This window comes from Microcaecilia unicolor, chromosome 1 (genome assembly GCF_901765095.1).
Source record: "Microcaecilia unicolor chromosome 1, aMicUni1.1, whole genome shotgun sequence".
Lineage (NCBI taxonomy): Eukaryota > Metazoa > Chordata > Amphibia > Gymnophiona > Siphonopidae > Microcaecilia > Microcaecilia unicolor.
Window position 1 is genome coordinate 507,885,851 of NC_044031.1, and position 24,451 is coordinate 507,910,301.

The 24,451-nt window shown below is 43.3% G+C and overlaps 1 protein-coding gene across 1 annotated transcript in view; it reads right to left on the minus strand.

Moving 5' to 3' along the window:
- Positions 1–24,451, minus strand: part of PDE7A (phosphodiesterase 7A) — a 333,862-nt gene that overhangs the window by 231,165 nt on the left and 78,246 nt on the right. Inside the window, exon 2 of the mRNA XM_030215118.1 lies at positions 2,487–2,547. Coding sequence (XP_030070978.1) covers positions 2,487–2,547 — 61 coding nt within the window. The remainder of the gene's footprint in view (positions 1–2,486; positions 2,548–24,451) is intronic.

Below are 24,451 nucleotides of genomic sequence, written 5' to 3' on the forward strand. Positions count from 1 at the left end.
ACACCGATCGGAACGCTGTCCGCGGGCCCTCCCTGGATGAGCTGAGTACCGCTCTTACCTCAAAGGACCGAGTGCACGAGCTCCGGTCACGCTGTACAGTCAGGAAAAGACTCAGAAATAGCAGCGCTGAAAAGCGTTTTTTTTTTTTTTTTTTTTTTTTTTTTTAACGCTGTGAGGAAAGTTGGAGGCAAACAGCTACAGAGGCACTCCGGAGGAAGAAGAGGGTGGGAAAGGCAAGGAAAGGGCAAACCTATATGCCTGCATCCACACAGGGGGGAGGGTAAGGCAGGGAAAGGACAAACTTATGTGCTTTTAAAATGGCTCCACTTTGCCACATCTGGCAAAAGCACAGGAGCCACCCCAGGCAGAAACTCCAACCCTGCTGGGAGATAGAGAAATACTGAGAGGCAGATGGAGCTAGCCGTCCTAGAGGCACTACGGTTTTCAGTGTTCTCTATCTCCCCCTACTGGTAGGTGGACACAACCCATTCGTAATGGATTCATCTGCTGCTGATGACAAGGAATCTCAGTTTTGACCAGAACCAAACCAGTAACTGAAATTTGCAATTCAGTTTCAGCTGAAACCAAACCCCCTTCTCCCACCCTCCCATGATCACTCTCGGCGCCCCCTCCTTCCCTCCCACCTCCCAAAGGCTCTCCCCGGGCCTACCTTTAAACCTCCTGGTGGTTTAGTGGGTCGTCGTGGAAAAAGCAGTCCCCAGATGCTCTTGCCCCCACCGATTCTGCAGCCAAATGGAAACAGGACAAGCAGGAGCAACTGGAGATTGCGTGTTGGGAAAGTGGGGCACGGGGTGGAAAGTGATCACCGGGGCGGGGGGGGGGGGGGGGGGGGTTCAGTTTCAGCTGAAAACGCACTTGCATTTTTGGTCAAAATCTGAACCTAGACTTCGGGCTCTAGCTACAGACACCGTAAAAATCTGCCTTTCAGTCAGCTGCCTATTATTATAACAATTGGGTTAGATGGGAAGGCAGAGAAAATGGGTAGTGGAAAATGAAGGCCTATCTGCTGTTGTCCCAACTGGGAAAGATTCTGATCAGGTTGAAAACTCAAAAGAGAATTCTGCTACGGATAAGGGAGGGAACAAAATGGAATATGAGTTTGGTTCTAAGAAAAATAAATATCTGAGTGGAACTGATGACTGGAGAAACACAAATGACAGTGGGTTACTAGGCAGAGTTCTAAGATTTAGAACTATAGTCTTGTGAAACTCCTCAGCCTGGCATGTGACAGGAAACATGACCCATCTGTGTGTCAAATACTTACCATTGGAGAATAAATGCTGTTTTAAGTTGGAAATTCCACAGACCTTTCACGTCAGAGGTTTAAAAATAACAGTTCAAGTAGTATGTATTTTTTTCAAATGAGAAATCAAAGGACAAAGCCCAAAGTCACTTGTCTTGGCCATCCATCTGGGAACAGGATTTTGTTCACTCCTGATATAGAGCCCAATTCATCAAGAGTTCTGCTCAGAAGCACAGTATGAAAGAAAAATCTTGATCAGTCAGGCCCACAGTTAGGGACCTAGGCTGTTTAAAAATTTGCTGCAGTAGAAAGACTTAATTTATAAATTGCGCTTTAATGCACTGGAAAAAAAAACAAATCTAAGAATCATAACAATGAGAATTCATAGGTCAAAAATGGGAAAATAAAACATTTTTTGAAAGGTGTGTAATAGATTTCACCAGTATGTTAAACAAGAAAACAAAGAAACAGAGACTCTACGTTGAATAGACAATATATTCATTTTGGGGTCACTATTCAATGTGATTTGATAAATTGCTCGTCTGGGGCTAACCGCGGACATTCAACAACAGTATTTAACTGATTAGTACGTCTGAATATCAGCAGTTAGAACCTCAGCTGAAATTGGCTAATTTGTGGGCAGTCTGGGGGCAGAGTTGGCACTTATGTGGTTAAGTGCCAATATTCAGCGCTTAATTGCATAAGGTAACTGCATAAATAACCGTACAAGATTAACTGCAGTTCATCATCTTACACAGTTAAGTGCTGAATACTGCATTTATCCCATAAGTGTTGAGTGGCTGCATATGCCTGGATATACAATGCCAGTGCCCAGACACAGTCCAGCACTGAATATCCAGGGATAATGCCTGCAGCAGCCAAAAAAATGTTGGCCGCCAACAGCTGAATATTACCCTTTAGTATTTAACTCGAGCATGCATAAAATATACAGATTTTGCAGAGCTACAAAGCGCTTATCTTTTCAACCTGAGACTGAAAAACAAACAGAGAACACAGCACTGCAACCCTTTATTATTAATACCTTTTAAACAAACTATGTTTATTTATGTTATCCTACAGAAAAATAAAAGCAGCTTGCTTCGCCAAAAGAGTAGCATTAACAAAGGAAAGTGTTTTAACACCTGCAAATTCTTTTCTTTTATTAATTACTACGGTATAAGAAAGCTGAAAAATCTTAGCATTATTTAAATACCATGCTTACCTAGCATACGAATATACAGTGCAGTCTGATCAGAACTGTCATAAGAAATTGCTCCACGCCTCTGGGGGGGGAGGAAGAGAAAACACTATTTAAAATTTAAACTTAACATCTGTTTCAGTGCTAAATCTTTTTTTTTCTATACTTTTATCATATACATTGTTATTTTTATAATGCCCCTCAATTGCTTGTAGCACCTACTATTCTAAAAAAAGAACACATGGAGATAAAATATTTCATACAATTAAAATAATTTTGTCCCACCTCTAGAAAAGAAGAATGTAAGCACCTTAAAACACGGAAAGAAATGCACTTACTATGGCATCATTGTTTACTTAAAACTTTTATTTTCTTTATGCAACAAAATGATGTGCTTCTTGTAAGAAATAATGCACAAAATAGGGAGAATAAAACTAATTAAGAATCGATGCATGAAATAATAAATAAGCCCTAGTGTCCATAGCACAATTAGCTAATTAAGGAGGGTCTTTTACTAACAATTTGTGCATGTTATCTGCCGCAGGGTCCATAGGAATAAAACAGACCCTGCAGCAGATAACATGCGCTAATCGTTAGTAAAAGACCCCTTAAATCAGGTACTTAAATAACTGATACCCAAACAGATAGGTTTTGTTGTCACGTCCTACACCCAGATTCTGAATTTCATACTATTAGTTACTAGAAACTCTTCATCTGAAAGATACATAGATAGAAATTCAAGGACCTGTATAAAAGTAGTTGACCCTTATTTGTCTAGCCAGGGTTACAAGACAAATTGTAAACATAAAGGATCCCTTTTACCAAGATGCAGCAAAAGGGGACCTGCACTGGCGTCAGTGCATGTTTTTGGCATGCGCCGAGGCCCCCTTTTACCACAGTTGGTAAATGGGTAGTCTTTCTTTTCTGCAGGAAATGGCAGTGTGGCAAGTAAAGCATTTGCCGCGTGGCAATTTCAGGGGGAGGGAGCCCTTACCACCACCCACTGAGGTGGCGCAAGGGCTCCTGAACTAACCCCGGCAGTAACCGCCGGGTACACCCCGATGCTACAACAAATACATTTTTGTAGCGCCGGATATGATGGCACGCTGGGGGTGTGAAGTACCGCCAGGCTGCTGAGGTAGACTGGCGGTACTTCCTGTTTAGTGAGCGGTAAACCCATGTTGGAATTACTGCTGCTCTGTAAAAGGGGCCCTTAGAGCCCTATCCATCCACTGTCAGAGTGTCTACAAGTGACTGCCTTTTTTTGTGTATGGTGTACAGCGCTGCGTATGCCTTGTACCGCTATAGAAATGATAAGTAGTAGTAGTAAAAAGATGAAGATTTCAGAGTCATCCTGGCAAAATCACAGTACAAGCGAACTGCAAAATCATTCACAAAGTCAAAGAACATCAGAGTGCCATCTGCAGGTCTCTCACTGCAGCTGATATGGAGGGTTATGAATCAACCATAAGGAACAAACTAAGGGGTCCTTTTTACAAAGCTGTGATAAGAACTACTACATGCTCACCGCAGCTTAAAATGGCATACCATGGGGGGCGCCGAGGCATCCAGCAGTCATTTTTGAGCAAACTGCATGCTAAAATTTTTTAAAATTTTTTCAAGGCAGCAGCATGTCTGGGGTAGAGAGTAGGCACATCTATGAAAGCTGGTTATCCTTGCAGCATGCTAACCAATTAGCATAGGTTTAACGCATGAGTCCCTACCAACTACAAAATAGGTGGCGGTAGGGGCTCATGCGCTAATGGCCACACTCTAATGGGGAAAATTAGCATGTGACCATTAATAGAAGGAGAGACCCACGTAAGGGGGACTAAGACCACTTTCTGCCTCAGCTTTGTAAAAGGGCTGCTGAATAGGGACAGTGCTTACAGGAGAATGTCTAGAAAAACTGTTCTCCCATCTCAGGCTTATCAAAAAATATCTGGGTGACCTCAAAATATTATTCTCTAGATAGGAGAGTCAAAAATTGATCTTTTCAGTCACAACAAATATTCTATCTGGTGAAAACCAAACAGGGCCTTCCAAAGTAAGATCCTCTTCCTGTCGATTATGCTAGTAGAGGTATCAGGGTATGGTGCTGCTTTTCTGTGCCAGTAACTGCATGGCATGCCATCATTGATGAAGCCATGAATTCTGCTTTATATTAGAAAATTCTAGAGGAGAATATCAAATGATCCATATGTGAATGGAAGTTAAGCCAAAAATGGGTCATATAGCAAGAGGACCCTAAAAGAGATTTCTTGCTCTGGACTGGCCAAGTCAAAGTCCCTACTGAAAAAGTTGTGGCACGACTTGTAAAAAGATATTCATGTCAGGAAGCCCTCAAATGTCTCAACTGAAACATGGAATGCAGTTCCATATGGAAAGATGGGCCAAAATCCCCCAAAGGTGATGTGAGAGACTTAACATTTACATGGAAATTTTGTTCAAGGAAGTCCCATCAGATACTAAATGTAAGGTTAACATACTTTTTCACACAATGATACTCATTGTTGAATTTTTTGTTGAATAAATAAGTCAAAACATATCTTTTTTTATCTGAGCTATTTATTCTGTGGGTTTCTCTCTATCTTTTAAAAAGGGCTTACATTACAAACTGATCATGTTTTGAATACAAGTTGTGCTAAATTACAGCCTATTCTAGGGGGCCTGAGAGGGGAATGAGGGGTGGGGCCAACCAAAGTTCCTACTTACCAACTGTAGGGGTGTACCTAGGGTTACCATATGGCTCCAGAAAAAGGAGGACGGATTGAGCCAGCCGGGTTTTACTTCCATTGCTTTCCATTGAAAGCAATGGAAGTAAAAACCCGGCTGGCTCAATTACTTCCATTGAAAGCAATGGAAGTAAAACCCGGCTGGCTCAATCCGTCCTCCTTTTTCTGGAGCCATATGGTAACCCTAGGTGTACCCTTATTTCACCTTTTGCAGACCTGAAGCCTGACTAGGTCAAAAATCATCTTTTCTTCTGAGCAATACTACCACAGATGCTATAAGACTTCCCGCAGCACTGTTCTGACTGAATCATACCAAGGCATGCTGAACATTTGCACTAGCACTCCTTGTGAAACGGAGTGAGACTTTCATGAGACACAGTAATGAGGTAATCCTCATTAGCCACCTCATTAAGGCGCCATCCTATAACAGCTCTAATAAGTTGTACCAGTTGCAAGGCCATGGGCCTCATTATCTGGGACTGTATTATCTGTGGGACAGGTGTATATGGGACCGGATTGGTCCAGAAAAGTCACCTAGGGACCACTGGAGCAGAGCTGAAAACGAACTTTGTGAAGAATTTTGGTTTGGAAGAGCAGAAAAGAAAGCAAGCTGACGGTGCATGCATCTATCTGGGAGAGAGACCGACTTGTCAGCAACTTCTATGAACTGAATCTCTCTCTCTACATCAGTTCAGTAAAGGAGAAAATTATTAGCTGATATTTACTGCTTCTGTGAGAATACGGCAACCTGTGTTACACAAATTCCTGATACCAACCAGCTGTTTGCTGGGGGCTCGCTGAGCCTGAGAAGAAGGATCTTATCTATCACTTAGAGACTGCGCTGCCAGTCACGAGGGTGAGAAAGGGTTCACTTCTATGGTCTGGGGATAGCTGGTGTTTTGTTCTTAGCCTGCAAAGGATATGTTAGATTCTCAAGTGCATAGTGAGTCTAATATCTATTTTCTGCTTTTTACAATCTCTTCTCAGAAAATAATCACTAGTTGCTCTGTAACAGAATATATGCAGATAACTATTTTGCATAATCGTCATTAATAGTTTCTATGCTTGTTTGCCATATTTGCTAAATATTATTTATAATAATATATATTTCCACCTTGGTATATTCCTTCTTATGTATAGACACTGTATGAACCTCTAGGGTCAAACTTGTAGGTGCATATCATACTTCTAGCAAACAAGTCCAGAGTAATTACTAATCTGAATGATTTTTCTGACCCCAAATGAGCCTACACAACCCTAGTAGGGACTATGTGAGACCTCCCTGCTCCCAAGTATCACTGTCCACCAGAACTATGACCCACAGGCTAAAGCTCTGGAGTGAGACTTCCTTCCTGGCTCATTTAGGATAAAGGTCTGCAAACTGTCTAAGCATCACACCAGGCTTGGGAGAGCTCCACCTCAGGGCCACATACATCAACCTGTGCCCAAGGGAGCTAGGTCATTAAGGATCCTGCTGTGGAAATGTTTCTGTATTATTTTGTATGCTATTTTACCCTCTCTTTTGTGACTGTACATGACTTCACCTGAAATAGAAACAGTACTTCCACTCGTCAAAATATCCAAGGCTGAATCCCAGAGAGGAAAATCCGCAGAGGTGGAAGACTGCAGCTCACTACGTATAGAAGTGCTCACAAAAAAAGTAGTATTGCCAACAGGGCTCTTCCAAAGAACAACAGGAGGATGAAGGGAAAATAAAATACTTAATTCTTGAGAATACCCAACATGGCACCATGTTTCAACAAAGTGCCTGCTTCAGGGGTCTAAAATCAATCAATATATATTAATATAAATTATATACATATAAAACACATACAAAGTCAACTAAAATACATTGATAAGGGTTGTTTCTAAATCATTGTACAGTAAAAGACTGAGTAAAATAAATACAAGTAGATAAAAAGGAGTATGAAAAATTAAGAAGGGGATTTTACTGAATACTCAAGCATATGCATAGACATATATACTACGAATTGACAAATTGTTAAAGCATGTATAAGAGAAAAACTTAAAAAAAAAAGGTCTAAGGCTGAAAAGAACAAAAATTCATTTATGTAGAGAAAAAAACGCACCTTAATACAGTTTGTCAATCTCTTTGAACTAATGTAGATAAAACACGCGCAGTCTGTGAAAAGGAGAAAGAAAAGCAGCATATAAAAGGACATGTGTTAAAATGAGGCCTATAGGAAGGGAGAAAAGAATAAACAGATATGTAACTCAGATTATGAAGACACTGTGCACAAAGTTAAGTGAACAAAGAAAACAACAGATTGCACAGAACAAGGATGTAAAAGTGACGAAGGAACAGCTGATTAAAGAAAAAAGTGCCAAGATGATGTCAGATGTAAACATATTTATGCCAATGTGGCTAAAAGAAGCATTAATAACCAAAGCACTAGAGGGTGCAACTGAAACATAAGGGAGACACTGTCAATACCGTGAAGCCTACCCAAAAAGTAAAAATTGCAACAGGAAAAAGAATAAATAACGTACAAAGTACCACAGTTTAAAGGAAGAGACGAACGGAAGAAAGGCGGTGCTGTAAGACAGTATACATTATGTTATTCAAGGTACAAAGCTGTGATTGCAAAAGAGGGTAGAAAGAAATGAGAAAGGAAGAGGAACGCCAAGTGTTAGAAGAGAAAGTGACAAAGACAGTAAATTAGCACAGTCGATACACTCATAATAAAAGTGAGTAGAAAAAAAACAAAAAAAGACCTCACAGTGGCCAAATATCAGTGAAAAGGGTAAGAAGAGAAGTGAAATAACACTGCTTTTATTGTAAGCGTGTTTACAAACAGAAAAATGCACTAAAGGATGCCACTTTAACAGCCATAAATGAATAGGAGTGTACGTTACCCTTGAAAAAGACTCGAGGTAAAAAGTAGGGTAAATCAATCCAAGAGGGGTATATATAAGCACCACAACCAAAAGTTCCTTTGTGATGTGCGCCGAAAAAAAGATATTAAAAGGCTGGAGGAAACAGAAAAAGGTGCCAAAATAGTGACATCAGATGCTAAGATGGTGACGTTGGCTGCTGAACACTGCACGCGCATTCCGAAGAAAAACAAACCAATCCAGGGAGAAATAATAAACAGAACACTAAGTGATGCCACTTAAAATCAAGAGGAGGCACCGTCTATGTTTAGGACCTACCCAAAGTGTGAAAAAAGTATACTGGAGAGAACAGATCCAAGAGAATCTCCTCAATGACAGACCATCACTAGGATGCTGTTTATGCAGCTTAAGTCATCTACTAGATCAGTGCTTCTCAACCCAGTCCTGCCTATCAAGGTTTCAGGATATTCACTATGAATATGCATGAGATAAATCTGCATACAGTGGAGGTAATGCATGCAAATATTTCTCATGCATATTCATGGTGAATATCCTGAAAACCTAACTGGCTGTGTGTACCCTGAGAACTGGGTTGAAAAGCACTGTGCTAGAGACAACCACCTGATCAGATGAATGGTGGAGGAGTGGCCTAGTGGTTAGGGTGGTGGACTTTGGTCCTGGGGAACTGAGTTCGATTCTCACTTCAGGCACAGGTAGCTCCTTGTGACTCTGGGCAAGTCACTTAACCCTCCATTGACCCAGGTACAAATAAGTACCTGTATACAATATGTAAGCTGCATTGAGCCTGCCATGAGTGGGAAAGCGCGGGGTACAAATGTAACAAAAAATAAAAATATCTACTAACATGCATATATTTGCATTTAGCTCACACCTTTTCAATAGTAGCTCAAGGTGAGTTATGTTAGCATGAGTCTGCCTCTGGCTCCTGAATGCCAGTACAAGACAGCATTTCAATGGATCAACAAACAGTATGCATGGACCAGTAGTGTAGACATGGGGACGTTGGGGGCCTGAGCCGCCCCAATTTTGGGTTTGGGCCCACCAAGCCCAGGTAATGTGGGGTTATGGTAGGGGTTGAGAGCACAGGCAAGGTGGGGCAATATGTGCCCCCCTCCACAATTTTGGCTCAGTCCCCGCCCCCCCCCCCCCCCCAAAAAAAAAAAAAAAAAAAATCGAGGTCTGGCTATGCCTCTGGCATGGACTGTGCTGCTCCAGGGTTACAAAGATTCTCCATCTATTTTTCACAAATATATGTGCGAAGCCCTGGCATATGTGTCTTGCAGAGAAAATGTAATACAATACAGGTAAGACTTGTTCTGGAATTATTTCTGGTTATCCCTACCTTAGAGCTGTGTTTTGGCCACCTCTCCCACCAATCCTTGTCTGTCCTTGTCACCATTTATATTTAAAAAAAAACAAAAAAACCTGTTTTATCTGCTCTGCTTGCTGTGTTTTCTAACTTGTTTATTGCCTAGTTTTATTTGATATCTGTTAATCTGAGTACTAGATTTAAAAACTGCTATACTCTGATTTGACCTTTTTTCTTTTTCCTTAAAGTGTGTTGAGCCCTCCCCCTCACCCACCTGGGTTTTTGTAGTCGACGTGTATAGCTTAGGTGTGGCTAAAACTTTGCCTTTGAGAGAGCTGCAGGCTACCACACTCCTGCCTGAAGTGCTGAAAGCTCACAGATAAGACTTGTTCTGGCATTATTTCTGGTTATCCCTACCTTAGAGCTGTGGTTTTGGGCATTTCTGGTGCATTTCTTAACCTTGTCTTCCCATAATCCCAACCAGCTGTGTAGATAAGTGGCTTAATACAGCTCTAGAGATAGGTTTTACAGCAAACACATTCCACAGGTTTTAAGAAAAACTCAAAATGGTTAGTCTTACAAGTCACATTTTCTGAGGGAGGAAGGTTAATCGGTAATTGCAGCTGGTACAGTGGTAACTAAAGGAAGTTGCTGCAGAGGGTTCTTCATCTGTTCTTTCAACTCCACAAACTCTTGTAAATTCTTAGGTTCAACAAATAAGTAATAAGGAAATAGAACACTTACAAGGGAATCGCACTAGGAAGGTCCCACCTAGGGCAATGATTCCTGGCTTAAAAGCCAAGAATTCACACCTCCTTGTCTGCAATTCCCTTGATATGTCAGGAAATATATTCATCTTTGAACCCAAAAAACTAATCAGCGATGTGTCGGAAATAGAATTTCAAAACATTGTTCCTATCTAAATCAAAGGCGAAAGTCACTAATAATATAACTCCATCTGTAATTTCTGAATTTTCCAAAATGTCAGTTAAGTTCACATCTCTTTTCTCTGATAAAGAAAATTTTAAGGGAAATATAAATCACTTTAGACATCAGAGGGTGGCTATCAGAAGGTATTTGCAAAATATCAGAGAAATATTTCTTCAACAGTTCAGTAGCTGATATAGGAAAATTGATCATTCTCGAGTTATTTTTCCTTAATTGGTTCTCCAGAAATTCGTAATCATTTCCGTAGTCAAAGTCTCTATTTTTATATCTTGGACTTACACTTTGTTAGAAAAGTATTAATATAAATTCTTTAACTCACATGTTTATTACTGAAAAATTTTAAACATCTGAAGAAGAAAGTTATTCACACTCTGCAGCACTTCTCATAGTACGTCCATTGTGACATTATTGGCTTCACCAGATCCAATTTCTCCACAGAAACCGCTCCTATCTTCGGGGGAAATAGCTCACTCTCCAATCCCCCAGTTGGTTTATTATCCGGAGTCGATGCTGCGCCAGGACCTCCTCCACAAGGGCAGAAAGAGAGCTCAGAGACAGACAAGGGAAGGCTGAAGCGCGAGCCTGCACGCTTTTCACTGCGTGCTGCTGTTGCCGTAACCCTGTCCCCAACGAGGTAAGAAGGCGGCTTTTGAAATTAGGACGGAAGGAGGGGGCCTTGGAACTCGGAGGGAGGGCAGGGCAGGGGGGAGAGAAGAGATCGCTGGACAAGAGGGGAGGGAAGGGCAGGGGGGAGAGAAGAGATCGCTGGACAAGAGGGGAGGGCAGGGGGGAGAGAGAAGAATTGCTGAACATGGATGGATGATTGGAGGGGGCAGGGGAGAGAGGAAATTTACTGGATATGGGTGGATGGAGGAGAGACCAGGGGAGAATGGAGGGTTGCTGGACATGGATGGATGGAGGGGAGGGAAGTCAAGAAGGAGATGCACATGGATGGAGGGGAGGGAAGAGAGGAGAAATGCTGGACAGGAATGGAGGAGAAATTGCTGAATTTAAGGGCAGATGCTGAAACTAGAGGAAGGATAGGGACAGGGCTACAGATGGTAGACAGGACACATAAGGACACAGGAGGATGGTGGACATGGTGAAAGAAAAAATATCAAATGGAAAGACACTGCATAAAACAGAAGACGGGACCAAAGCGAATAGAAAAACTATGATCAGACAACAAAGGCAGAAAAAAGTATTTTATTCAGAACTTATTAATTGGAATATGTCAGCTTTTGGAAATGTGTATCTGTGATATTTTTCATGTAAGTTTAAATTTTTCTAGTATTGCTGCATGCTGAGTCTGACTTCTTGAGGTAACTTTCTAGTTCAGTATTTTGCCTTCATATTTTTTTTATTTCTAGTTCCTTGTGTCATATCTGTTGTCATGTATTTTTCATGTGTGATCAAGGTACAGTATTCTGCTAGTGTGTAGTATTTGCAGCCCTTTTTGTTTTGTGTTTTTGTTTGTTTCACTAGGTTGTGTACTGGTGTTTAGAGCCCGGTGTAATTATAGTGCTGCCTTTCCACGCATAAGGTTGTAGCTTGTCCTGTCCTTGGAATTAGCGTGGTCTGGTAAGGTTATGAGTGGGTTTTTGCACAAGTTTGTGTATAGTGTTTTGCAGTGGAGAGATTGTGTTTTGGCCTTACTGAGGTGGCACCAAAACATCAGAAAAGGTGTAGAGCCTAAATCATGACACACTACCTCTTGAAGGATCTACATATGGTGCAGGGGCCGGGCCCGGTGGCGGACAGGGGGGAGCGGCAGTGACCTTTGGGGGGGGGGGGGCAGGGGCGGCCTTGTCCCGGGCCCGGCCCAGTCTCTCGGCAGCCCTGTCCACAGATTATAATTATGTGGTACCACCAGACTATTTTACAACGCTACAGAAAAATAAGCCTGAGCTTTCCAATCTGAGGCAGCTCCCAGATAACATATACCAGCACACACTCTCTCTCACACTCACTATACATAAAGACAGTGAAGAGGGAGGAAGGCTTGGTTGTAGTTATCCCCCAGAGCTCAAAGTAAAGACTGGATGCATTGGGTTCATAGTGCAGTTCCTATGGGACATCCCAAAACAGATGAAATGCTGTCTAACCTGAATATGTTGGTATGGTGAGATTATATGGCTATTATAATCTTAAAATCTTAATCCTAATAGGGGATATATATATATAATAGGAGGTACCTAAAACATCAACAAAGAGTACTCCTGATCTATATAAATTACAAAATCTTTATTAGTGAAAACAAGTCAGTGCATTAAAAGAATTACTAAATAATATCCCTGCAACTCACTCACTAATCCAGTGGTAACCTGGCAGAGCGTAGCACTGCACGATTACCGCCGGGTAGACACCAGATGAAATTTGATGTGCACAAATGAGAAGTAATATATACAAGGACAAATAATCCTAACTTTATGTACACAAAACTGGGTTCCATGCTAGGAGTTACTGATCAGCAAAAAAGATCTTGAATCTTTGGAAAACACATCAAAATCATCAGCTTAGTATGCAGCAGCAGCCAAAAGAGCAAACAGAATTATTAGAATTATTTGGAAAGGAACAGCAAACGAAACAGAGTAATACCTCTGTCCCTTATGAGAAAAAGGTTTAACTGAATTTACAAAGAGATGACTGGAAGGAGATATCAATTGAAGTTACCCTTGATTTATGATTCCTAAGCAACAACTTGGGTGGTGTTTACAAAATCATTAAGTATAGCTATTTACACTATCAAATAGTACTATAATAATTTATGAAACTATCTAGTACTAGATTTAAATATAATTTCAAGAAGTATTTAAGTCAAAAAACAATTAAGCTATGAAATGTGTTTATTTTATTTATTGCATTTGTATCCCACATTATCCCACCTATTTGCAGACTCAATGTGGCTTACATAGTTTTATTGTTGCCAGAGAATGTGGTCAAGGTTAACAATATAGCAGAGTTTTAAAACCGTTTTTGACAAGTTTTAGGGAGGACAAGTCCATAAACAATTGTGTGCTTTTATGAGATTCTTCATATACTGCCTTTTCTGTGGTACAACTGAAGTGCTTTACATATTACATACATGTACAGAAGGTATTTTCCCTCTCCATAGTGGACTCACAATCTAAGTTTTGTACTGGTTGCAATGGAGGGTTAAGTGACTTGCCCAAAGTTACAAGAAGCCACAGTGGGAATCAATCCCAGTTCACATCCTGATTCTCAGCCCACTGTGCTATTAAGCTACTACTCCAATTTGTTTGTCAGATAAACTTGGGTGTCTGCATTTTATTTTTCTGGGTGTCAGTAACAGAGAAAGAACCTTGCATTTAGGAAATGCTGAGGTCTTCCAACTGGCCCAGAATGAGCACTACCAAAGACAGGATACATAGTTCAGTGGATCACTGGTCTTTCTCTCTGTATGGCACTACTTAAATTCTTAAATCTATATCAGTGAAATGGAGGTTGCTAATGCTTACTGTATGCCAATTTAGAACAATAAGGGAAAATTTGGTTCTTACCATGTAATTTTCTTTCCTTTAGTCACAGCAGATGAAGCCATTACGTATGGGTTGTGTCCATCAACCAGCAGGGGGAGATAGAGAGCACTCTTTTCACAGTGCCTCATGGCCAGCTAGCTCCACTGCCTCTTCAGTATTTGAAGCTTCCAAAGCAGTATGTCAAACCGCAATGAGAATAACATGAACTTTCCTCACAGCGAACGATGGCCCCTTAACAAGGGCATAAACTCCAAAAAAGGAGGGAATGAACTCATCCTCCTGGAGGGAATAAATTCATCCTCCACTTTGTATAAACGGAGGGAATACTTGCATCCTCCTATAACTGTAACAAGAATCCTGAAGACTGTTTTCCGACTCCCCAAGGAAGGAATATAACTTCAGGAAACAAGAACAGCACCTAAAATCAGAATCACTGCAATACAGACAATCATACAGGGAGGGCTCATGGCTTCATCTGCTATGACTAAAGGAAAGAAAATTATCATGGTAAGAACCTAATTTTCCCTTCCTTGTCATCAAGCAGATGAAGCCATTACGTATGGGATATAACAAAGCAATCCCTAAATAGGGTGGGAACAAGCCACACCACGCGCTAGCACCTGTGCTCCAAAACGCGCACCCCTCCTTGCAGCCACATCCAGGCTGTAATGTCAGGCGAAAGAGAGCTTAGAAGCCCATGTTGCAGCACTGCAAATCTCATGAAGAGATAGTGCTCCAGTTTCCGCCCAGGAAGAGGAAATCGCTCTTGTGGAATGTGCCTTAAAGGCTTAAGGCGGAGCCCAGCCAGACAGCAGATATGCTGAAAAGATAGCTTCTTTGAGCCAACGGGCAATAGTGGCTTTAGACGCTGAAGACCCTCTGCGAGGACCTGCAAACAGCACAAAAAGATCAGAGGTCCTGAAAGAATTTGTAATTTGCAGATACTGCAACAGAGTCCTGCACACATCCAAAAGGTGCAACTGCCCAAATGAATCTGGAAACTCCTCCTCAACAAAGGAGGGAAGAAAAACAGGCTGGTTTACGTGAAACGCTGAAACCACCTTAGGCATGAAGGAAGGTACGGTCCGAAACGTGACCCCTGACTCTGAGAATTGCAGAAAAGGGTCTCTACAGGACAGCGCCTGGAACTCTGACACCCGTCTCACCGAGGTAATGGCCACTAAAAAGACGGCCTTCAGTGTCAAATCTTTCTCTGAAGCACGCCGAAGCGGTTCAAAGGGAGCCCCCTGAAGGGCCTTCAATACTATCCCCAGGTTCCAAGCTGGACAAGGTGCCCGCACGGGAGAATGGAGCCGAAGCACCCCTCTAAGAAACCGTGCCACATCTGGATGAGCAGCTAAGGACACGCCTTCAACCTTGCCAAGCAGGGAGGCCAATGCTGCCACTTGCACCCGCAGGGAATTATAGGCCAAGCCTTTGTGTACACCATCCTGCAAAAAAGACGGAATCGGTGAGACAGGAGCCTGCAAGGGAGAAAGCGCTCTTGAAACACACCAGACTTCAAACTGGCGCAAAATCCTGGCATAAGCCACGGAAGTGGAGCGCTTACGGGCCTGCAGGAGAGTGGAAATTACCTTATTTGAGTAGCCTTTATCTCTCAATTGCGCCCTCTCAATCGCCATGCCATAAGACCAGAGCGGCAGGCATCCTCCATGGCCACCGGACCCTGTGACAACAGGTGCGGAACCAGAGGTAATGGAAAGGAAGCCTCCCAACAGCATCTGTCGGAGGTCCGCATACCAAGGCCTCCTGGGCCAATCCGGGGCGAAGAGCACCACTTCTCCTGGATGCAGCCAAATCCGCAGGAGCACTCGCCCTATCAAGGGCCACGGAGGAAAGACATACAGCCAGCCCAGGGGCCAGGGTTGAGCCAAGGCATCCAACCCGGCAGCGCGAGGATCCCTCCCGTCTGCTGAAGAAGCACGGGACTTTGGCATTGGTGCTTGTCGCCATTAGATCGATCACGGGCTTGCCCCACTTGGCACATATCTGCAGAAACACTTTGTCTGCAAGTTCCCACTCCGCTGATCGATCTGATGCCTGCTTAGATAATCGGCTTGCACGTTGCTCTGACCTGCAATGTGAGCTGCTGACAGAGACTGTAGATGCAGCTCGGCCCAGTGGCAAATTTGTTCGGCCTGCACGGCTAGAGCTCTGCACTGAGTGCCACCTTGTCGATTTATGTAGGCCACTGCTATCGTGTTGTCCGACATCACTCGGACAGCCAATCCTTCCAGGGTCACTTGAAAGGCCAGAAGAGCCAGAAACACCGCTTTCAACTCCAGGCAGTTGATAGACCACTCCGACTCGTCGGGCTTCCACAGACCCTGGGCATGCTTCCCCTGGCAATGAGCGCCCCAGCCCGTCAGGCTGGCATCTGTCACCACTAGGCACCAATCGGGGAGCGCCAGCGGCATTCCCCGCCGCAACATGCTGTCCGAGAGCCACCACTCCATACTGAGGCAGGCCGCAGGGAGCCAAGAAAGTCTGCACTGATAATCCTGAGATACTGGAGACCATCGCTGAAGTAGAGAATACTGCAGAGGTCTCAGGTGCGCTCTCGCCCAGGGCACCACTTCCAATGCGGCTGTCATCGATCACAGCAGTTGGACAATGTCCCAAGCTCGCGGGCGGGGCATCCTCAGGAGCAGACGGACCTGATTCTGAAGCTTGCACCGCCTTAGCTTGGGTAGCTATACATACCCCGAGGCTGTGTCGAACCTGGCCCCCAAATATTCTAGAGATTGGGAGGGGGTCAGGTGACTTTTGGCCATATTGACGACCCAGCCTAGAGATTGAAGTACTGAGACCACTCTGGCTGTAGCTTGATAGCTCTCTGTTACAGAGTCTGCTCTGATGAGCCAGTCATCTAGGTACGGGTGAACCCTGATACCTTCTCGCCTGAGCAAAGCAGCTACTACCACCATTATCTTCGAAAAGGTTTGGGGAGCTGTGGCGAGGCCAAAAGGCAAGGCTCGGAACTGGAAATGTTTTCCCAACACCGCAAACCTCAGAAACATCTGGTGCGGGGGCCAAATTGGTATGTGCAAGTAAGCTCCTTTCAGGTCTAGAGACATGAGAAACTCTCATGGCTGGACCGCAGCAATGACGGAGCGCAGGGTTTCCATGTGGAAATGCCGCACTCTCAGGGACTTGTTTAATTCTTTTAAGTCCAGAACAGGGCGAAAAGACCCACCTTTTCGCGGAACCACAAAGTAGATGGAGTATCGGCTGTAGCCGTGTTTGGCGGGAGTTACCGGGGACACGGCCCCTAACTGAATCAGACCTTGCAAAGTCTCCTCTACCGCCGCCTGTTTGGCGGCAGAACCGCATCGGGACTCCACAAACACGTCTCTTACTGGGGCGTTGAATTCTATTCTGTAGCCATCTCTGATCAGGTCCAGAACCCACTGATCTGAGGAAATATTGGCCTACTCCTCGGCAAATAGGGAAAGACGTCCTCCGATGACAGGAAGCGAGGAGGGGGCCGGCGCACCATCATTGAGAGGGTCGCCCCTGAACTCTAGGCCTAGAGCCAGTGGCTGCGGAACGCTTGTCCAAGCGAAAGGAGTTGCTCTGCTGAAAACGGGCACGAGAAGTGAATCCAGCAGAACGCCCTGGGCGGTATCTTCTAGCTTCACGGAAGCGAGGTCTATAAGAGGAGTGGACCGCCTGGCCCTTGGAGGAAGGCCTCGGCCTATCTTCAGGCAAGCGCTGGGGTTTAGGATCTCCCAGGCCTTTAACAATTTTTTTTTCCAACTCCTCACCAAATAGGAGAAGGACTTGAAAGGGCAACTTCACCAACCTGTGCTTAGAGGCCATGTCCGCTGCCCAATGTCGTAGCCAAATAAGACGGCGAGCCGCCACTGCTACTGCCATTTGTTTAGCCGAAGCTCTGACAATATCATAAAGGGCATCAGCCAAAAAGGACAAGGCTCACTCCAGCCACGGAGCCACATCTTAGAAGGGCTCCGCTCCATCTCCGGGCTGTTCCACTGCCTGTTGCAACCACGCCAGGCAGGCTCTAGCAGCATAACAACTGCATGCAGACGCCCTAACAGTAAGACCTGCAATTTCAAAGGACCGTTTAAGTGCTGCTTCCAGCCTATGGTCTTGTACATCCTTCAGGGCAACTCCTCCTTCCAAAGGGAGGATAGTTCTCTTTGTCACCGCAGTGACTAGGGCATCTACTTTAGGCCTTGCAAAGCGAGCCAAATGCTCCTCACGCAGAAGGTATAATTGCCCCATAGCCCTGGAAACTTTCAAAGGTCCCTCGGGGTCAGCCCACTGAGCAGAAATAAGCTCTTGGATGGAGTCATGCAAAGGAAAGGCTTGAGCAGGCGTTTTGGTACTAGCCATCCTAGGATTCACAGAGGAGGCCGTGCCACTGTCAGGCTCTTCAATAGAAAGGACCTGTAGGGGGAGGTGCACCACAATCTGAAGGGGAATTAGCCCTTCTACGCTTTTCTTTATGCAAATTATCAGGGAAAATAGCCTCAGCAGGCAGTCCCAGTCCAGAATCCACCGGGGGGGACAACAGAAGGGGCCTCAGACGACCCTTGAGGGAGAGCTCTTTTCAGCATGTATGCTTTATGCAACAACACCACAAAATCAGAGGAGAAAAACTCGCCCTGGGCACCCAGATCCCGTCCGGGGCTAGCCGCTCCCTGAATAGCCTGAATTCGAGGTCCCCCCCCCCCCCCCGGGCTCTCCGTCTCTACGGAGGCCGCGCCATGCGGAGAATTCAAATGGCGTCCGCTGCCAGCTCTGAGTGGGAAGAATCATTGCTCACCATGCTCGGGCCGGCTCTTACACCTGTACAGCATGATTTACAGAGCCCCGCTGCTGATTTGTGCTTGCCACACCGGGAACAGTGCTTTACATTCTCTGCAGCCATCGCCGAAAATGGCGGGAAAATTCAAATGGCGCCAAAAAAGCCCCGATCGCGGGCCCACCTCGGAGGAGGTCAGAAAACACTCTTACCTCACCAGACTGAGTATCACAGCTCCGGTCCCATGGAAGAATCAAAGGAAAACCTCTGCTCCATTTTTTTTTTTTAACGCTGTGAGGAAAGCATAGGTAATAAGAACTCCGGAGGCTCAGATGAGTGGGAAAGGCAGGGAAAGGCGAACCAATGTGCCTGCATCCACTGAGTGGGAAAGGACAGGGAAAAAGCAAGCTAATATGTCCACATCCACGGGGCATGGGTAAGGCAGGGAAAGGGCTAACCTATGTGCCTTCAAAGTGAAGCTGCTATAGCCTCTAACACCCCGGCTAACAACTGGCAAGCCAGGAGCCACCCCCAGGCAGATTTTTGATGGAGCTCGAAGAAGCTGCAGCCACCCTGCTTGGGGAGATAGAGAATACTGAAGAGGCAGTGGAGCTGGCTGGCCATGAGGCACTGTGAAAAGTTGAGTGCTCTCTATCTCCCCCTGCTGGTTAATGGACACAACCCATACGTAATGGCTTCATCTGCTTGATAAGGAAATCTCTCAGCTTAATACATATTTTGCTTTCTGCAGGATAAAGGCCAAATAAAATAAGTTATTCTAATTTGTTCTCCAAAACACCAAAATCATTCTTCAAAAACTGTAGAAAAATTCACCTCTATGAAACAAATTTTTCAAAATCGTAATCCCCCAGAATTGTTCAATTTGGATTCTAGATCTCATTTATAAATTGAAGAATGCATTTTGTTAAAACCAAACAAATCCGTATATAAAATTAGGCAACAACATGTAAAATATATTAGCTTTGAGTTTGAACCAGTCATAACAATATACTTCTGAAAGCCATTAAAATCAACTGACCACATAAATGGCAAAACATTTGAAAGGGTATTAAGGAGTCCTTTTACCAAGCTGCAGGAAAACGTGCCCTGTGCTAGCGGCAGGGTCAGTTTTTCCTATGTGCTGGGGCCCTTTTTACCGCAGCAGGTAAAAAAAAAAAACCCCAGACACACATGGCCATGCAGTAAGAGAACTCTTACTGCATGGCCATGCAGCAGGGAGCCCTTACTGCCACCCACTGAGGTGGTACTAACCCGGTGGTAACCTTTGCGCTGCCCGATTACTGCTGGGTTACCACTGTGCAAAGCCATTTCAGAGGTTCTCTTTTTCCTACAGAAATGGTGCGGTGCTCGGGGCAGGACTACCTCTGGTGGCCGAGTTTGGCCGGCAGTAGTCCCGGAACAGTGAGAAGTAAGTCTGCACTGGGCTTACTGCCGCTCTGTAAAAGGGACCCTTAATAAATGAATGCATTTAACAAGTTCCAGATGGAAAACAAGCTAAGTAATAAACAATGCATAGCACTAAGTTCAAGTAACCCTTTAATGAAAGTACTATGCAGCTGTAATGTGTGGTACATTCAACATTTCTTTTAAACAGGCTCTCCACCAAGCATTTTTTCAACAACTCCCCTGTATTGTGACAAAAGTCCAAATCCACTAATCAATCTCAACATTCAACAGTCTATTTTAGGAACATAACCAACAACATTTCTCAGTAATTTTTGTTTTAGCATTCTCCTACTCATAAAAAAAAAACCTAAACCACAGTTAACATCTCAAAGATCTCCTAAAATTGTTCCTGTCAAACTAAGTGTAATGGGAATAAATCACTTCAAATAAATTGGTCTCAAATAATGGAGATGAATGGCTTACCTTGCAGGTAATCCATTTGATTAGGAACAATATTAAAGACCAGATCAATAAAATCCCCATTGGATCATTAAAAACATGGCACAGCAGCACTATCCTTGTCCCAGCTAGTATTAAAAGTAGTTAGGAGCTAATAAATAGAAACATGCCCTTTGACAAAAGGCAAAAGAACTGAGCGACTTGAGCCTGAGGCAGCTGCCTCAACACCACTATCACCTGACCACTCTGGGCAATGGCTCTGCATTAAAATGTTTTGCTGTACGCATCTCATTACAAACTGCCAGCTAACTGCAGTTCTGAACAGAAGGTTCTCAAACAGGAGGGAGAGAAAAAAAACAGCACACAAATGCCTCTAACTAAAACAGGTATCCAAAAACACAGATCAAGCACTACAAGCAATGTGACCAGATCAAAAACAGCAGGTCCTCCCATTGCTTGCTAAATTTATGCCAACACATTTTAAGAAAATAATCTTGCCCACGAAAGAGGAGCAAATGGAATTATTTAGAAAAAAGTGCAAACATTTACTGTTCTCTACCCCAAGTGAATATTGTGGAGACAATTCAACGTGAATCCAGAAACTAACCACTAACCTCATTATACATTTAAATTAGGGAGAAACTTAAACCCATTTAAGTTTCAGCTCAACTGATGCATGTCTTGGACTGTCTATTCATTTTTACTAAAGAAGAGCTTTACTGGGCTGGTCCCTAGCAAATTATAATGGTGAGCAACCTGATATGCAGATCACAATATGTATGCTAAGAAAAAAAAAATACAGACTTGAATGCAGATTGCAAAGCAAACCCATTAGGTTGTGATACTACCTTTGTTAATGCCAAAGTCACCTGATTTCCAAGTTTATTCAGGATTTCCTACCCTGCCCTCCAGGAGCCTTCAGGGGAATTATCTGTAGACAGGGTAAATCAGATATACCAATCAAGAAGCTTTACCTGAAAAAATGAGTGGAAGTTCCTATAAGGCTGCCACCTCACTAGTTCCCTCAAGACTACTGCAGAGCTTAGGCATCAGATCTCCAAGATGGCAGGTGGACATGTCTGATTTATCCTGCCTTCTCTAGAAACCCCTGTTAAAAGGTAAGCAACTTTGCTTTCTCCTTCAACAGGCAGGTTGAATCAACCACACAGAGAGGGAATCCCATAGCTGAGGGCTGGATCTGGTCTGACAATGATTTCTGTAAGGCAACCAGATTAGCTTTTCAGGAAGAGTTGGCAGTTAATTATATAAGTGATGAAGAACTTCTGTAATCTTTAGATATGTTGTCTTCACTGTAGTGGGATATGTGAAGGTATGAATAGTCAACCATATTGCATCTATGAAATTCTTCTATTTTAACACTGCATACATGTGCAACTGATGCTGCCATGGCTCCAACCATGCTTCTAGCCTGATGTATCTTTGTTTGATCTTGTTAACTGTAATCCTACTAGGTTGTAGCCATGGGAAATGCATGGTTACAACCTAGCAGGATTACATTTAACTGGAATTTCTATATTGTTGGTATCAAATATACATAGTAGATGATGGCAGATAAAGGCCAAAATGGCTCTCCACTCTGCCCAGTAAGGTGAGGTTTAGAGTTTTAACTACCACTGCATGTAGGTCACATCCCCCACAACTTTCATGTGCTTTTTTTCCATAAAACATAAGGTGAAATTTTATAGTAGACTAATGGTTGGAGAAGTGGGCTGAGAACCAAGGGAGCCCAATTCAAATCCCACTGCAGCACCTTGTGATCTTAGGCGAGTCACTTAATCCTGTATTGCCTCAGGTATGAACTCAAATTGTGAGCTCTCCAGGGACAGAAAAATAAAGATATGAAAAAGTATTTACCCTCTCCCCCTCCTGATTTCTCCTGTTATTACATTTGGCATATACTGAATGGTTTCTGATCTTTAAACAAAACAACGCTAAGACAAAGTTAACCTAAGACACAACACAGTTTTTACATTATTGCACTGGAGAAATAGTTATGCAACACCCATATCATCCATGTGAAAAAGTAACTGCCCCCAAACTTAACTTGTTGCACCACCTTTAGCAGAAACCAAACATTTCCTACAATTTGATATTACTCTTTCACATCAGGGTTGATGAATCTTAGCCCAGTCTTCTTTGCAGAACTACTTTAATTCAGACACATTTGAAGGTTTTCATGCATAAACTGCTTGTTTCAGGTCCTTCCACAGCATCTCTACTGAAGTGAGGACTTTGAATTTTTACTATGTGTTTTTGCCTCCATAGATTGAATTGGAGGCAAAAACTCATAGTAAATTTTTTTTTAGGTATATTAAAAGCAGGAAGCCAGCAAAAGAATCGGTTGGATCACTAGATGACAGACGAGTAAAAGGGGCAATCAGGGAAGACAAAGCCGTAGCAGAGAGATTAAATTAATTCTTTGTATTGGTCTTCACCGAGGAAGATTTTGGGAGTGATACCGGTGCCAGAAATGGTATTCGAAGCTACTTAATGAATTCTCTGTAAACCTGGAGGATGTAATGGGGCAGTTCTACAAACTGAAGAGTAGCAAATCTCCTGGACCGGATGGTATTCATCCCAGAGCACTGATAGAACTGAAAAATGAGCTTGCAGAGCTATTGTTAGAAATATGTAATTTATCCTTAAAATCAAGTGTGGTACCGGAAGACTGAAGGGTGGCCAATGTAACACCGATTTTTTAAAAAAAGGTTCCAGAGGAGATCCGGGAAATTATAGACCGGTGAGTCTGATGTCGGTGCCGAGCAAAATGATACAGACTATTATTAAGAACAAAATTACAGAGCATATTCAAAAGCATGGATTAATGAGACAAAGTCAACATGGATTTAGCGAAGGGAAATCTTGCCTCACCAATCTACTACATTTCTTTGAAGGGGTGAACAAACATGTGGATAAAGGTAAGCCGGCTGATATTGTGTATCTGGATTTTCAGAAGGCGTTTGACAAAGTACCTCATGAAAGACTCCAGAGGAAATTGAAGAGTCATGGGATAGGAGGTAGTGTTCTATTGTGGATTAAAAACTGGTTAAAAGATAGAAAACAGAGAGTAGGGTTAAATGGTCAGTATTCTCAATGGAGAAGGGTAGTTAGTGGGGTTCCCCAGGGGTCTGTGCTGGGACTGCTGCTTTTTAACATATTTATAAATGACCTAGCGATGGGAGTAACTAGTGAGGTAATTAAATTTGCTGATGACACAAAGTTATTCGAAGTCGTTAAATCGCGGGAGGATTGTGAAAAATGACAAGAGAACCTTACGAGACTGGGAGACTGGGCGTCTAAATGGCAGATGTTTAATGTGAGTTAAGTGCAAACTGATGCTTGTGGGGAAAGAGGAACCCAAAATATAGCTACGTCATGCAAGGTTCCACGTTAGGAGTCACAGACCAAGAAAGGGATCTAGGTGTCGTCGTTGATGATACGTTGAAATCTTCTGCTCAGTGTGCTGCTGTGGCTAAGAAAGCAAATAGAATGTTAGGTATTATTAGGAAAGGAATGGAAAACAAAAATGAGGATGCCATAATGCCCTTGTATCACTCCATGGTGCGACCGCACCTCGAATATTGTGTTCAATACTGGTCACTATCTCAAAAAAGATAGTGGAATTAGAAAAGGTGCAGAGAAGGGCAACAAAAATGATAAAGGGGATGGGACGACTTCCCTATGAGGAAAGGCTAAAGTGGCTAGGGCTCTTCAGCTTGGAGAAAAGGTGGCTGAGGGGAGATATGATACAGGTCTATAAAATAATGAGTGGAGTTGAACGGGTAGATGTGAAGCATCTGTTCACGCTTTCCAAAAATACTAGAACTAGGGGGCATGCAATGATGCTACAATGTAGTAAATTTAAAACAAATTGGAGAAATTTTTCTTCACTCAACGTGTAATTAAACTCTGGAATTCGTAGCCAGAGAATGTGGTAAAAA